Source organism: Lissotriton vulgaris, chromosome 1_1 (assembly GCF_964263255.1).
Source record: "Lissotriton vulgaris chromosome 1_1, aLisVul1.2, whole genome shotgun sequence".
NCBI lineage: Eukaryota > Metazoa > Chordata > Amphibia > Caudata > Salamandridae > Lissotriton > Lissotriton vulgaris.
The window spans coordinates 1,671,177,999-1,671,194,973 of record NC_141685.1 but is presented as its reverse complement, the minus strand read 5'-3'; the positions used below and the strand labels follow the sequence as shown (position 1 = coordinate 1,671,194,973).

At 43.5% G+C, this 16,975-nt stretch overlaps 1 protein-coding gene across 1 annotated transcript in view; it reads left to right on the top strand.

Moving 5' to 3' along the window:
* Positions 1 to 16,975, top strand: part of LOC147751039 (uncharacterized) — a 195,847-nt gene that overhangs the window by 94,932 nt on the left and 83,940 nt on the right. The window contains exons 7-8 of the mRNA XM_086932138.1: positions 11,615 to 11,668; positions 15,980 to 16,033. Coding sequence (XP_086788264.1) covers positions 11,615 to 11,668; positions 15,980 to 16,033 — 108 coding nt within the window. The remainder of the gene's footprint in view (positions 1 to 11,614; positions 11,669 to 15,979; positions 16,034 to 16,975) is intronic.

Here is a 16,975-nt window from a genome sequence, read left to right as displayed (position 1 = left end):
TACTTCTACTAAGTTTCTCCAGCTCTTCTCCTTGGGAAACGTTCCTCTTGAATCCCAGAAGTAATCTAAAACTCTGGGGTCTGGGCCCCACTTTTTATAGCACAAATTCCTTTAACCTCTGGTGGCAGAGAAGTTATTTGCTCAGCCAAAACCAGTTATGCCCTCTCTGGCCCATCTGCAGGAGGTGGAGGCAGGATTGTCCAAGGCAGACCAGGCCCATTCAGGTGTGAAAGAAATCTCCTCCCCCTACTCTGAATGCAGCCCAGGTCTATTCAGCCCAACCCGACTCATTCAGGAAAGGCAGGCCACACATCAACCCCTCCCCACGCCCCACCCCCCACCCCCAAGTGGCTGTCTGAGAGAATGCACATCACCAGCCCCTGTCACTCCAAAGCAAGACAGTCAATCCACAAACTAGCAGAGGCACACAGGATGGCTAAGCAAGAAAATACCCACTTTCTAAAAGTGGTATTTTCAAACACACAATATGAAAATCATCTTTACTAAAAGATGCATTTTTATACTCTGAATTCAGGCATACTAAACTCCACCTTTCTATCTTGTCCCAGTTCAAAGTTATATTTATAAGATGTTATAAATAAACTTCCATTCTATCCCATGGGGCAGATAGCCATTCAGTAGTGAAAAACGAAATACACTGTATTTCACTATCAGGACATGTCACACACCTCATGAAAATGTCCTACTTTTCAAATACACTGAACCCCGCCCATGGGACCTTGGGCCTACCTGAGGGTTGTCTTACATGTATGAAAGGGGAAGGTTAGGGCTTGGCAAGTGGGTGTACAAGCCATGGCGAAATGGCAGTATACAACTGCGCACAGACACTGCAGTGGCAGGTCTGAGTTACATTTCCAGGCTTCTCATGTTAATGGCACAAACAGTGCTGTTGCAGGCCAACTAGCAGCATTTGATTTACAGACCCTGGGCACAGACAGTGCACTGCACTAGGGACTTACCAGTAAATCAAATATGCCAATTATGGAATCACCAATCAATAAACACAATTTAAAGAGAAAGCATATGCACTTTAGCACTGATCAGCAGTGGGAAATTGTCCAAAGTCATAAATCCAACACAAACAGGGTCAAAAAGCAGGAGGCCAAAAAGCAAAAAGCCTGGGGATAAACCCTCTGGAAAAGCCAGGTATAACAGTTTGTCTTCTACACTGGAGATTCCACGCGCAGGTGTTCCAGGTCTCTTGTAACTCCTGGGGATTGGGGCAGGTGGGCCAAAAAGCAAAAAGCCTGGGGATAAACCCTCTGGAAAAGCCAGGTATAACAGTTTGTCTTCTACACTGGAGATCCCACGCGCAGGTGTTCCAGGTCTCTTGTAACTCCTGGGGATTGGGGCAGGTGGGATAGTGGGGACTATTTGAAAACCATGTCACTTTCTTTTTGTTGTTATGACTAACCATTTCAATAAAATCGGTTTATGTATATTTTTAAAATGTGATCAAATCTCACCTGCATTGCTCCTGGCACAGGACTACATACAATTTAACGTGCTTAGACTCGTGCATACAACTCTTTTCAGCCGGAGGCTCCTCTTTCGAAACCTTTCCAGTACTTTGTCCTTGGTAGAAATATGAAATCCTCTGACCAGCTACAGAATACAATCCCTAAAGTCAAGCAGCTGCATCTCGGGGATCGACTGTGGGATTCTATACGTCGACCTCTGCGGACAAAAAATAACTTTCTGAATTTCAGAGGACCATAAAGCTCATTTTATCTTGCCGCACACAATCTGTATGTTGAAATAGTGCCTAGAAGGTCCTATATGCTTTATAAAACCCAATGGAATTCGAAAATGCTTAATTAATTGGCAGTGGGTTTGCAAGAGTCTCATAGAGGGTATTTTAAAGATCCAAATGAGAGAGACTTTGGTAGGATTCTAATCGGACAGTGTTACAGGCTTCTCATATGTGTCCCTGTTGGAAAGCAGCATGCTCACAAAATCATGAATAACATTGTGCACGTGTATGCCCCTTGGATCCCTAAAGATACCATGCATGCATCTAAAACACAACAGACCTTGCTCCCTCACTCTAAGACATGAATGCAGATTCCTGTGTTTAAAAATAGGAAACTCGAAGAAAGGCTGATTGCTGTCCAAGGAATATCAGAATGAATAAAAACACTTTTGTGAATGAGTACTTGACCCAGGCAGACTCAATTTGCCCAAGCACTTGAAAACCCAGCTTGTCACAATTCTCCCACAGTCTGTCGATCAGTCTGCAGGCCTCTTCCCTCTCTGGTCTTCCCTGCTGCAGTTTCCTGGACACCTTCAGTGAGATCAGCTGCTACACTAGACAAATGTAACCTAAATGAGCAAGTGAACGACCGCCTGGCGTTGCTGGCCATGTCACAGATCTAACAGCTAATCACTGACAACGCAGACCTTACCCAATACTACATTCAACAAGTAATCCACTGGATATCAAGCCCCCCACCCCATCATAATATTGGCAAAATGTTTTGCTGTATAAATATATCAAACATTGCATGGCATAACTTAACATAGCTTATCATAAGATCGCATTACATAAACAGGACTATGAAGGTAAAAATGCCAGTATCAGAAATGTTGTTCTTTCATCAAATTCTCGAACATAAGATGGAGTCATAGGAATAGGACAATCAGATAATTCTACGCCAGGCCTAAACCCTTCGACACTCATCTAAATTTTGGAACTCCTAACATTTCAAAGAAGCTTATCTCAGGGTGTGACTAGATTTGTACCAGAGCACTACTTTGTGAGGTAAGCAGCTGATCAACCTTGCAGCACTGGTGCAAGATCTGTAACTAAATTCAGTCCAGCATCAGGAGCCGACTGACTGACTTCACAAGGGACATTAAAGGTTACTTTACAGAACATATGGGATCATTCTTTTTCCCACTGAAGAGAGCCAAAGACGAAGGTTCGTAATACAAGGGGCATTAAACAAAAAGGAAGCATCAAGGCCAAACAAAATAGAAATAAAAAACATGCTGGAGTCCATCACACATTTAACAATAATTTGTCTAGAAAGGGACTTAGATTTAGTCAGTTAATCCAATTCAAAGACCAGTTATCAGTTAATGTAAAACAACCAGTCTCAGTGTGTTCATCAGTTACTCAATCTAACAAGTACTTCCAATGCCAATAGGTCTCGCCTACACGAGAGCGATTGGATTTGTCAATTTCTTTTAGCCATGTTGTGCAGGAGCGCGGCGGCTGAGCAGCATGGCTGAAAGTGAGAAAAAAAGCAATATGACGCGGCCAGCACTGACCACGAGGGACAGGCATCCATTTTCTTAGGTCTGAATTATTCTGTGCCCTCACACGGAAAAAGGTTTTAGAAACAAATGACAGTAATGCCTAGTCAGCAAATGTAAAACAACAAGAAATTAAAATACACATTTATGCATCAATCTTCGTTAATGGGCTTTGGAAATGTGTAGCCAAACCCTGGGCAAAACACAAGTTAAGCAATAATAATAATAACCCTGATCCATAAACGAGTGTTAGGGCTGCAATCTATTTAAAGCAGTTTGAAGTTGTGAAAAGCAAAAAGGATTATGGTATGGCTGCATGTCTAAAACTCTCAAATGCAGAAAGAGCATTCAAGGAAAAAAACTCACTTCTTTAATTATCTTAGCTCTAAGCTGAAATTTGCTGTGTGGGCCCGCATGAAGACAGCACTAAATAGCCCAAGCAGAGCAGGGAGCGCAGCACCGTCTGCATCTTTGTAGCATCTTGAAACCTGTTAGCTCGACTTTTGGGCACTTTTTTTCCTGGCGGGACAAGAGGTGGTAAGCAACAAAGGGGTTACAGTAGGGATGGGGCAAGAAAGAACTGGGAAGGGGGTGGGGGCAACCGGATAAGCAAAATAGCAGGAGAGATATGGGTAGGTGGGGCTAGTCGGGCAAAAAGGTGGGTGGAAGGATGGAGGAAGGGACCACAAGTAAAAGGAAAAAAAAGCCTCTGTTACAGCAGTGAGCAATGGAAAGACAATGGACACGGAAAGCAGGCCATGCCCCACTGTAGGGACGACCACACGAAGAGGAAGTGAAGAGTGACGATGAGGTCAACCAATGGTAAGCAATGGGTAAAGTATACAAATTTTCTTACATGCGACACCACATGCACTGTATCAGGTGAGACCTAAAGTAAAGGGTTTTGGGTAAAGGAGGGAGTGATCTTTCAATGAGGTGAAGGTGCCCCCCAGACATACCAAAGGGCATAACACAACCAACAGTGCCCAAAAATATTTACGGGTTCTAGAGTGAAGGCAAGAGATTGTTTGAAGCTGGTGAAGGGATGTGTCCTGTCTGAGGCAATAAAAGCATTTACCACGTAGTAGCTTTACTGTGCAGGTAAGTACTACACAAGTATTTGTACCTTTACCACCCATGTAAAGATTTTTTTTTAATAATATGCTTTTTACATTATTTAAAAAAAATAATGATAGGGTTTATGGGTGGGTAGAGGTAAAGTGAGATAAGGGTGAGTTTAGGACTTAGGGGTGGATAGAGGTAAAGGGAGGGAAATGTGAATTTATGGTTAAGGGCTGGGTAGAGGTAATGATAAAGGGAGGAAAGGGTTATTTTAAGGTTCCCGCAGGGGATGGGGGGGGGGGGCTGTCGGGACATATGTTACACCACTGAAGACATGGACAGCTTCTGTATTCCTGGTGCTCGTGAACAGCACTGTTCAAACGCGCATAATGCATAGGGGCTTATTTACAAGCAACTTGCACCGCTGGTGCGTCACTTTTCCTACGGGAAAAAGTGGCGTATGGGCGGCGCAAGGGGCTTGTAAATAAGCCGCATAGACTCCTAGCCATCTACTCAGCGGCTGTGGCTCCCACGCATAGACTCGCGCACCGCTTCTAATTTCCTACTGCACATGTATGCCTAGAGTCCTCCTAGGTAGCTCCTGAACCTAGTGCATAATTACGCACAGGCTGACTGAAAACTCTGATATTACCTGACGCACATTATGGATTCTGTCATAAACATGTCCGGCGTTCTGCGAGGGATGGTGGCATCCTTCCCGACTCCCTTATACTTCTGTGCTGTAGTGTTGTATGCTGCACGGGCTTTATTCACAAAGTGCTGGCGTGTAATTGACTCCAACTAAAAAAATCTATTTTGGTTGGCCTCAAATAACCGTGACACGTAGAGCGAAGACGTTAAACCCACACAGGAGACATAATCCGTCGACTGATATCTCCCCGGGGCCCTCTGACAGGGATCGCAGCTGCCCTCGCTGCGAGCCTTGCCATTCATTTTCCCTTCCCCGGCAGGGATACTGCCTCGTGGCTCTGAAGTGAAAGCCATCAGCGCACGTTCGGCGGAAGCTTTCCGTCTCCTGGTAAATTCTGCAACGTACGAATACGTAGCTGGCAGCCAAGAATGTGAAAAGTACCATAACCTCACCTCAGTGACTGACAGAGGACGCCGGCTGCGTCTGTTCACGCGGCCTGTGCGGAGGGGATACCCAGGGCCGGACTGGAACTAAAAATAGGCCTAGGCGCCCAAATAAAAGTGACCCCTATTAGCAAACCAGATTGACGAAAAGTGGGCCACATTTGCAAATCAGGCCAGTTTTGGAGTTGTAAAGGCACGCTGTATGGGTATTTTGCAAGGCATGGGAGAATGCACGCATTCGTGTTTTCTGCATGCAATAGCAGGGAAATCAATAGTAAAAAATCTGGCCTTAAAAATTGGCGACCAAATTCCTAACAACTGACCCACGCCAGCCCGACCATGGGTGAACCGAGATGCATTGCATGTCCATTGCCCAGAAAGGGAAGTCTCTTCCGGTGACGTTGCGAGGGGGCCAGGTGCCACAATCCAGTCTTGTAATATGCCCCCACGCCTCCTGTTGGGTATTAAAAAAGAATACAGAATTGCAGTTCAGGAGGACCCCTCACAACCCTGGTACCACTGCACCTGCTGCATACTTGATAGTTCGGCCCCAGCCTTTTCCTCCGCTCAGAGCTGTGCCACCTCTCGTCTGGAAGTCTGATCGAGGACTCACTTCCAGCAAAGACTCAAACTGAAGAGCCTTTCTACCACACAACAATGCTCACCTCTTTTGCATTCCCCAGACCAGACATTCACCTGTTTGGGTTGGCGACCGCCATAGACTTATCCGAACATTCATAGTCGACAACGTTACTTGCGAAGTCTTGACCATATATCTGTCTAGGGAGCATAGCTCTGCTGCCAAATACCAAAATGCGGTAACCTTGCATGTACACAGATCAGTGGCACAACAACGGTGATATGGTCCCCGAGTGCAAGCACTGAAAATGGATGCCATGTCTACTCGTTGTGGAGATGCGATGTCCACTCGTTGTGGAGAAGCGTGGCTCAATGATTAGAGCGCCAGACCCTGATGCAGAGGTCTAGGCCGGGACCAGGGTTCAATTCCCTGCCTCGGCGGGTCTTGGGCTCAAAATTCCACGGACCTGATAATTCTTGCCTCGGTGCCTATTCCAATTATTGAGTCCCACTCTGCAACTCTGGGCAATAGCTTGCTTAATCTCCACAACGGCCCCCACAACGCTAAGGATGCCTGGCCTCCACCTTCGGGGTGCCCAGGAGTGGACGCCTACAGGGAAGCCAGGATGGGTTCCACAGCGGTATTCGTACAAGCGCCTTGAGACCCTTGTGTGTGAGTAGTGCGCTATACAAGTATCAGTTTACATTTACTGGTTGGGTGGTCAGAGGTGTTATAAGGTGGGATGCAATGGGCCCCTAACATCCTGAGGCCAACTGGACCTGCTGCTCTATTGATAATTACTTCCCCACGTGCTGATTCCCTTGTTTTATTGCTTCTAACACCTAATGAAACTTTATAAGACCTTTTGCCTTCCTGGCTGAGAAGTTCTGAATTGTTTGTAATTTAGATAAAGGCAAAGTTAAGGGCTGTTACAGTAGCTACCCTAGAAATCATCACCACATCTCGAATACTCAGGAAAACTACTAGAACAAGAGCAACCCTTGATTTTCAAGCATTCCATGAAAATATGTGGACTAAACAATGACGTAGCATGGACACAGTGAGTACTTGGATAGGTCGTCTTACTAATAACATAGGAGAGTCACATGGCTCACGGGGTGATTCCTCATCCAGGAGGACACCATGGATTTGCCCCTTGAGGTTGGTCTTTGGTAGGTTCTCTAGAGAACATGGCCAGATGATGTCGTGCCTATGGTGTTCATGGTGGCCAAGATCAGTTCTGTTCTTAAAGGTTAGTAGTAACCACGCACTCTATAAATCCAACATTCATTCATTCATTCGTTCATTCATTCACCTTCGAATGCCAAAATACGCTCAAATCAAGGTCAGATGAGTAACGTGGGTGGTTTGCTTGAAGCGCGCATCAGATGTGGGTAATTGGCTTAAGTCAGCCCATATGTCTGTAAGTGGAATGCAATCCCAATAATAAACAATGGTTCCATCAGAAGTTTTTCGTAAAAAATGGGAAATTAGTGGTCAGACGTTTTCGGGAATGACTGTGTTTAAAGAATCAATCAAGTAAATCTATAAGTACGTGCAAATTCACTTTAATAAAGCGTTTTGGCCACAACAGATAGTGTTGCAATTGCTTGCACACCAAAGTCATTGATATCCATTAGCTCCAAAGTAGATTGATTACTTGGTAGACATACAGGGTGCTGCATGCAAACAAGTGAGGTGACAATGTAGGAATCATGATTTATGACATGAGTTAACACAATCAATCAATCAATCAATCAATCAATCAGTCTGTCTTGCATAGCGTGGCTGGTCTTCAGGCGCTGGGGTTCTCTCAGCCTTGGTCAAGAAGTCATGTCTTGAGCTTCTTCCTGTAGTCTTCCAGTGAGGGGGAGGTATGCAGGTGGAGAGGGAGTTTGTTCCATGATTTGGTAGCGAGGTAGGAGAAGGACCGACCTCCACAGTGACTGCTACAAATGCGGGGGATTGAGGCAGGGTAAGGGAGGCGGAGCGGGTCACCCTGGTAGGTTTGTGGAATGTCAGGCGGTTGTTCAATATAGGTGGGTCCAGAGTTGTGCAGGGCTTTGTAGGCAAGTGTCAGGAGTTTGAAGTGGCATCTCTTCTGGACTGGGAGCCAGTGCAGGGTCTTGAGGTGGGTGGTGGTGCTGGTTTTTCAGGGGAGGTTGAGGATAAGTCTTGCTGCAGAGTTCTGGATGATCTGGAGGCAGTTGAGGAGCTGCTTGGTGATTCCAGTGTAAAGAGTGTTGCCGTAGTCCAGGCGGCTGGTTATGAGAGCTTGGGTGACCGTATTTCTGGTGGAGATGGGGATCTATCGGAAGATCTTGTGGGGCATGCGGAGGGTGTGGAAGCAGTAGGAAGATACAGCGTTGCTCGTTGCATGGTCAGCTGGTTGTCCAGGATGGTTCCAAAGTTGTGGGGGTGGTTGATAGGGGTGAGGTTGAGGCAGAGTTCAGTGGGCCACCAGGTGTTGTCCCATGGGGATGGCTTGTTCCCGAAGATGAGCGCCTCCATTTTGTCACTTGAGCTTTAGGCCGCTGGACTACATCCAGGTGGCAACGTTGGACATGGTGTTTTGGAAGTTGGATTCTATGGTGTTGGGACGAGGAGTGACACATATACAATCAAAGAGCATATTTTGGTGTGTATTCTCTTAAGGAGCAATCCATTAGATCCTAATTCTTTGTCTAGGCCAGGTAATGAACAGATAAAAAGCTGAATCTAGAATAATAGTTGTCAATAGACAGTCATTAGAGCAACCCTCTTAATGGTAAGGAATATCTATTCATTTTTGCTGTTAATTATGAGTTTGTTGTATTCAACATGAGCAAATAACTTAGGGCCTTAGTTAGAATTTCAGACACACAAAAGTTGATGGGAGTTGCTTGCAGTTTGTCTAACCACTGGCAATTGCTTGGGGTAGCATCCCAACCAATTGTTCTTTTGCCCATGCAACCTCGCTTTGGACCCAGCCGTATGCAAATCAGCCTTGACTCTGCTGTTCATGGGAACAGTCCAGCCCATCACTTGTGACTTGCCCTAAGTTGGACGGGCATGTCCAGATGTCAGTCCTGTGCATGCTGTCATTATAACCAAGTTATACCTGGCTGATGAGCCCTAGCTAGGGCGTAACCGATTGGTAGGTTGCTTGTGTTCCTGTTCAGGAAGGACCTGTCTGGCAGTTCAGGCAGGACCAGGGAAAATACTGATTTGCATATGGATGGGTTCAAACTGAGGTGGCATGGTGTGCAACATAATGATGGACTGGGATGTCACCACTAGTAATTGCAAGTGGCTGAGATTAATTCAAGCATTCCAGTCATCCTTTTTGGTATACTGTACTGATTTAGAGTTTGGCAGACAAGGTACTTCTCTGCAAAGGTTATGGAGCGCTCTGTCTGTCAAACCCTTATTCCACCGCCTCATTTATAGACGGGTGGACCTTAAGTATTCCATCAAAGGAGCCCACATTGGCTCTGTCGACAAAATGCTTCCTCTGATGGCCCAACGGAATAGGGGCCGGCGGAGGAAGGACAGTACACCACCCACCCTATTTAGGTTTTAATGTCCGTCACCGCCAGGTTTTCGGGAAGGAAAAAAACAATAAGGACCCCCTCACCTTAGGAGAAAACTCCCAGAGTATAGGGGTCATTATTTTCTTTGTTTTTCAGAAGAAAACTCCGGCTTTGAGAGTCTGTTATTGAAATACAAAAACGCTTTAAACGTTTTGGTGGATACCCTTCAAAATCGTGAGCAGTGGTCCACCAAACTTTTTGAACATTGAGAGTAACCACCATGGAGGCTATTTCTTTCAATCTAGAGAGATAACTACTGGGCTGGCAGTCATCTCTAAATCTGGCAGATGTTAATTTATCGGGGTGGTGGACTTTACTCTGTCTGCCAAACTATTAAACAGGCCTTTAATCTTAATATGCCTCGTTTCTCCGGCCAAACAAAATTTTAGATCAACTCCACTTTTTAGGTCTGGGTTTTGACAGCATAGCTGCAAAACAGACCTTTTGCTTAAAATATCCATAGAGTGGACTTGAGGTCCATGTTTTTCAATCATTAGCTTTTTTCAACCAGCCTCTTTCAGCCATTCACTGAGACGTTGTCAATCACGTCTTAATTCTGCCAATTGGAGCATTTGTATCTCACCTAATGCTGTTAGCTGTTTAAGTACATGTGTATGAGCAAATGGTAAAACTTTTAATTTCCCTCCTCCACAAATACCAGCTGGACAGATGTACTATATACTGGTCGCAGAACACTGGTCGCAATTTATGAGTAGTATTTTTGTGACCAGTCAGGTATTTTAAGAAACAATCTAGGTACTAAGAGGTTAATTCTTAAAATTTGGAATTGTGGTGGGTCAGAATCCGACCTACCTCCTGAATAGTAATGAGGTGTTCGCAAATTCTGACTGACAATGATTTGAGGCAATCACACAGGTTGGTGGCCAACATGTCTGTGATTGGTTTTTAATAAAGCAAACTTTTAGTAAAATCCTTAAGGGAAACAGGACTGTGTTTAAAAAGAAAAGCTCACTCTTTTTGTTTGTTTAAGATTCACAAGTGTTCCCCTAAACCACTGCCCATTCTTCAACACATTTGTATTTTATATTTTACATTCACAAGGGGGAAGGAGTCCCAAGGTGACCCCTTTCTCTTTTATGTATACATTACCACCTCCTTTGAGGTGTCAGTAAAATATCAATGATTTGCGGCCAGATTTGGGTCACAAAGCATTGATATTTAAGATATCGATCGGGTAAGGTTTAGGAAGGCTTCAACACACCCCTTCCAGATATCAAATCAGTATCCATTCCAAATCCCATTTTAGGATTCAGAAAACTTTTCTGACTGTCAAAAATTGGAGCAGTACATAAGAAAAAACATTTTAACTGTCACAAATGCTGAATTGAAACGTTTAGGACCATTAAAAAGCTTAGTACGTCAGGCCCATAGAGTCTAGCCCCCAAGATCATGATAAGATAAAGACACTCGTAATCTCTTATGAAACAAGATACTACAGGAGACTAGGAATCTAGCAAACTCTAAATACGAAGAGGAATCCACCAGCTGAATTTCCTCCACAATAATAGCCTTACTGTGGAGGAAATCCAGCCAGTGGATTATACTCTGTATTTTGAGTTTCCTCTAGAGATTGGAGGGTTTTCAGTTCCATCTAGACTCTAAATAGGGCAAACAATCTGAAATTTGGGGTACTGTGGAATAGACAATGCTACTGATTGTACTCAGTCATAATAAACAAAACGTCCATTCCCGCTGACCACTGGATAGATCAAAGCAGGTAACAGTCTATTCCTTTCGCCCTGATGATGCGCTATTGCATGTTTTTAAAAATATTTACCGAAAACCCACGTTCCATCATGTTATAAAGTAGTGATTGCAAAGAGTACCTAAGAACCAGGTACTAAAGTAGCAGAAACCAGAGGCCTACTACTTACTATTATGGGGTTGGATCAGTCCTCGGAGTTTGCATGCTGCAGTATGCGATGTCACTTCTGCTATGAATTTGCGCCAGTCGTCCATGTGCCACATGGGATCGATAATGTCTATGGTGTACTTGCTTACTTAGGGGGACAAAGGAGACCCTGGTGTGGACGGTGACACTGGACAGAAAGGGGACAAGGTAAGCGTGAAATCAGCAATAATGAAAGGAGAAATGCCCGTGTAGGCAATCGTTTGTGCTGAATGCTTCTTCTGCTTTGAGAAAGGTCTATCTGAAGTCCTTTCAGGCCCCAATAGGTCTAGGGAGGTCCTCAGAGTCTCCTTTCCCAAGCACCTTTTCTATCACTTCAGTTCTTCATACAGTGGCACTAATGGTTATAAAGATTCTTCCTCAAACCCTGGATCCAGGACCATGTAGGATGATCCATCTAGGTCTTTCCATCACAGGTGTTTTGTTGCATATGGGTTGGGCGAGAAGCCATAACATTCAACATATTTCTGAAATGTGGCCGAATGCCTCCCTTTTTAAGTATATTTTTGGAATATTTTAGCAAGGAAAGCTATGTTTTGCACATGAAGTCAGCAAACAATTAGCATTATGCAACAATTGTAAATACATTGTCAGGGCCACGATGCTCTTAAGGCAAGTGTATATCCATAAAAACACCTTTATAGCCTCCCAAGACACTTTGGTCACAGTAACATAGAGCAGCAATGGCCGCTTAATAACTTTGACTTAAAAGAAATATTGGTCACAATGAACCCTGTTCCAAAAAAAAAAAAAAAACGTTAGAAGATATAAAAGCCTAGGTGTACTAATTGTCACGAAAATCACGCTGCCTTAGATAAATAAAGTGGGATGCAGAATATCGTATGATCCTGATAAATAATGTGCCTTGTAAGTATCATTCAGAAACAATACTGTGCAATGAAAATCAATGCTGGAGTGGAACATTGAGCAATGATAAATACAGACTTTGTGTTTTATTGTAACAGGATAAACATTGCGGCTTTGTGATACTGTTCTAAATACTATTCTGACTTTCAGGATGTTTTGCCTCTATTAGTTTATCCTCTTGGATATGCTACCAGGCTGAAAAACTCTGCCAAATCAATTGTGTCAGAAAGACAACATCTACTACAAGACAGAGAAGGGAGATGTATTGTAATTGGGGTTACTGTGCTCTAGTACACCATGCCTGTCTGGTAAACTGCCCCTGGAGAAATTATGTCAATGTGAACTATTGCCCAAGAATAATTACAAGGGTTTGAAAATGCTGTGGCAGGAGCAAGAAGCCATATTGAAATTACTATGGGAATACCATGCCCAAAATAAATGTGGCCACAAGGAAACCTGTGCCCAGCAACAACATCGCAGATTTGGAATCAATGCCAATATCTGGGATACTGTGTCCAACAAAGAGGATTTTACTAATGAGTCATTAAAGAAACCCCCTTAAAATATGCTGTGTTACTGAGTAGTACCATTCAGCCTAATGTTTCTTTGGACAATATCATTGGAATGCTACCTCAGTAACTAATTCTCAGATTTATGATGCACTGGATAACTTCCTGGAATACTGCATAACAGAACCATGTTCAAAATTGTGTCTGGTAGCAATGTCACATAATTCTGCCATAGACACACAAAATTCAAGGCCTTAGCTAGGGATTGACAGACTGGGCAGTGTCTGTAAGAACGGTGGAGGACATAACCTCCTCTAGCCCGACAGTACTCTGTCCGTCAAATTTAGAGATGACTGCTGGCCCAGCAGTCATCTCTGTACATAAACAGGAGCCACACAGTAATGCCTTTCAATGTACTAAGAGTTTGATGGACAGCCACCATTGGTTTTGATGGCCGTTTACCAAACTGTTTAAAAAGAAAATTTCTAGAAACAAAGAGAGTTTACTTTTAAAAAACAAAAAAAACGAATAGCCCCTATACCCGAGGAATTTCCTCTCAGTATCATTTTTTTCTCCTGTTCATTAGCACCAGCTTTGTTTTGGTGGTAATGCACAGGAAAAAAAGCCTTACACAAATAGGCAGGTGGGTGGTGTAATGTCCTTCCTCTGACAGCCCCTATGCCATCGGGTCATTGATGGAAGTATTTCATCGATGAACCCGTTGACTCTGTGTACGGAATACTTACAGTCAGTCTGTCCCTGAATGAGGCAGGTGAACAGAGGGTTTGGCGGGCAGGGCACTTTGGTGCCCTTTTCAGCAGAAGTTCCTGTCTGCCGAACTATAAATCAGGCCCATAGGTTTTCCCTGAACATTAATCAAGTCTAGACTATCTGAACGTGGGCTATCTCCACGGATGCCTGGGATTTACAGTTACAGTAATATTAGTACACAATTCAAGAGATTAAAAACAATTTACAGCCTTAAAAGATAGTAACATTTATTAACACCAAGTGATGTTACTAGAAACATTGTTGCTGCATATGCTTTTTAAATTTTCCTTCCAAAAAAAGACTTTTTATGAACTTCCTGATGCTGCATATTTCAGTATGGACAAACAAATAATAGACAAATAAAACATGGGGCAAATCCTGTCTCTCCTCCGCATTACATGCACAATCTTCTGAGATTCATTACCCATCTGTATCATCTGCTCAGTATTGGTGTCCTGATTTAAAGTTTACATAAAATCAATTTACTTAAGCCTCCAGGTGTGCTATCAAGTTAAATTGCACCTGTCTCAGTTCTTCATTGTATTGCATTGTACACAGGTGCTTTAAGTGAACTGCAAAAGGTAAAAGATTGATCAGGGGCCATGGCCTAAGAAGCAAAACAAATAGCTGTTTACAATAGGTGTGTCCTAATACTTTTGGTTCTATATCACTTCTGGTTGTCCTGTCTGATAATAAATAGTAATAATTACAACATCTATAAGGTGCGTACAACATCTTACAAGGTATCTTGGCACAATTGGTTGTGCTGTCGTTCATCCTCTTGGAGGTCCCTTTCCTTCTCTTCCACCTCATGCATCCACCCCAATTCCCAGGCTCTCACTCTTTTCGTCTTCATCTCCTGGCCTTAGTCCTTCTAGTCCTAGTCTACTATTTCCCTGATGTTATTCTCATGGTATTCCTAGTTTAGCTTTTCAGTTCTGGTGGCCCTAGACTTCATCTTGGCCCTTCCGGACTAACATTTCTCCTTATTTCACATCCTAGCCCTCCTTCTTTCACTTGGTACTGCTGGTTGTCCTGACCTTGGTCTTCTTGGACTTGGTCCTGCTGGAATTACCCTCTTTGATCCTGGTATTCATTTCTCACTGTTTTTATGGTTGTCTTGATCATTGTGTGACTGATGCCCTGGTTCTGGAGGTCCTGCTTTTACTCCTGGTCTTGCTCTGACTCCTACTGGTCTTGGTTCTTTACTGGACCTCCTGGTCACCTGCTGGTTCTGATGTTCATGACCTCCCTGAAGGTCCTGGCCCCCTAGTTTTTCCTGGCACCACTCCTGACCTTTTTAGTACTCTACCTTCTTTGTCCTCCTTCTCTTCATGGTCCTTCTCTTTATCTTCCTAGTTCTCCTCCTTCCGGTATTAGTCTTCTTGGTTTTCCTGGTCTTGATCTTCTTGGTCCTTAACCTCTTTTGTGTCCTTCCTCACGGTCATCCTGTTGCTATCCTGGTTCTCTCTGTCCTGGTACTTTTCGTCATCTTTGTCCTCCTATTTTTGTTCTCATGGTTCTCTTGGTCTTCCTGGCCTTTCTGGTCACATGATATGTGTCCTGCTTATCCTCCAAATGGTCTTGGCTCTCTTATTAGAGCTCCTCCTGGTGGTTGTGGTCTTCCTACTTTTCTTGGTCCGCATTTTGCTCTTCCTCATTGTCATCCTCCTTCCATAGTTCTCCTGGTCTTCCTTTTATCCTCTTGGTTCCCCTGGTCTTGATCCTCTTGGTCGTCTGAGTGTACCTCCTACTCTTGCCCTCCCCGAGTCCACTTCCTCCCCCGTGTCCTCATCCAAGCATTCTGAGCCCTCTTGGGTCTCCTGATCATTCTAGGACTGGATAAATTACTGGCAAAAGATACACCCGAGTAAGTATAAGGTTTTATGACCTACAAATGAGATTCTTTAAATCACAATCCATGTTTTACTATTAGCTCCACTTTCAAGAATACCATTGCATTCATTTTCGAGGAATTAAAGAATAATTCTGTACTGATTTTCCAGCATATTGTGTTACCAAGCAATGCCCCAGGAAACAATATCAGAGAATCATTCAACAACATTTAAGGATCTATATAAAAAAATCCTAAAACATATATTAGATGAAAGGCAGCACATCACTAACTAGTCCTAAAGTTAAGCACAGCTGAACTGTACGCCAACTCCACAAGCACCAAATGTCAACGGCAAAGAGCCTGCTGGAAAGGCAGTGTTCCTAATATATGCCAATGTGAAACTTTAGTCTTGGATTCTCTGATGCGCGCGTATTGCACAGTCTGCAATAGTGACTAACAGGTCTCTGTTGTTTCCAGGGATTCCGTGGATTTCCTGGTAGGATGGGAGCACCAGGGGTGGAAGGAAAGAAAGTAAGTGGTTTGATCCGGAGATGCTATATGTGACATGAAAAGTGGAAAACATGTATAAATTTTTAATTTTTTGTTAATTTATTTGCCATGTTTAAAAGGAAAACAAAAAAAACATATACTGTGTATATCCCCTAGGAACACTCTTTGAGGGAAGGGAGCCCATACTAATGCGTAATATTGAGACTGAAGAGTTGTCCTGGGTCATGTACAGTGAAACTGCCAATCAATTCAGAGGTTTTGACATTTTGCTTCTTCTACTGGGCAGAAATGACGTGCAGCGAAGACGGGGTTTGGGGTTGTCTTAGTTTATCTACACTGAATTTCCCATAAACAATCAGAAGCATTAAATCACTGCATGTTAGCATGACAGACACAAGAGTAAAATACTCTGATTATTTTTAGTTTATAAAAAGGTGGTTATGATTATTGGTTTTTTAGAAGGGGACTGAGGCAGAATTGTCCAAAATCTAATCATGATGCCCAGGAATATCACTTTCCACCCAACACAGGAAGATGCATGCCGTTCTTTAGCCTATCATGCCAGCTGCATTGAATTCGCACTGTGTTTGTGCCCTTCACCTAGCTTGGCTGTCAGTGAGACACTGGAGGGTTTACACTTTCACCCATGACGCTGAATGAGGCAGATGTGCACTTGAACACATTGATTGGGTCCATAAGAGGCACATTGTTTTACATGGTCTCAGCCTTCTATCTCAGTGCAGGTTGAACACATAAACATTATCAAAAGGCAGACAATAATATAAAACTGTATAAAGCATATAAACAACGTAAAATTGAATAAACACATACTTTCAATATTTAACGAAAAGTAATGTTGCAATAGGCAGATTATTACTGCAGGTCAATCATTCATATAATAGTTACGCAAATGCAACAATACCATCCTCTTCCCACCGGCGTGCTCAATGCAATGTACCATCA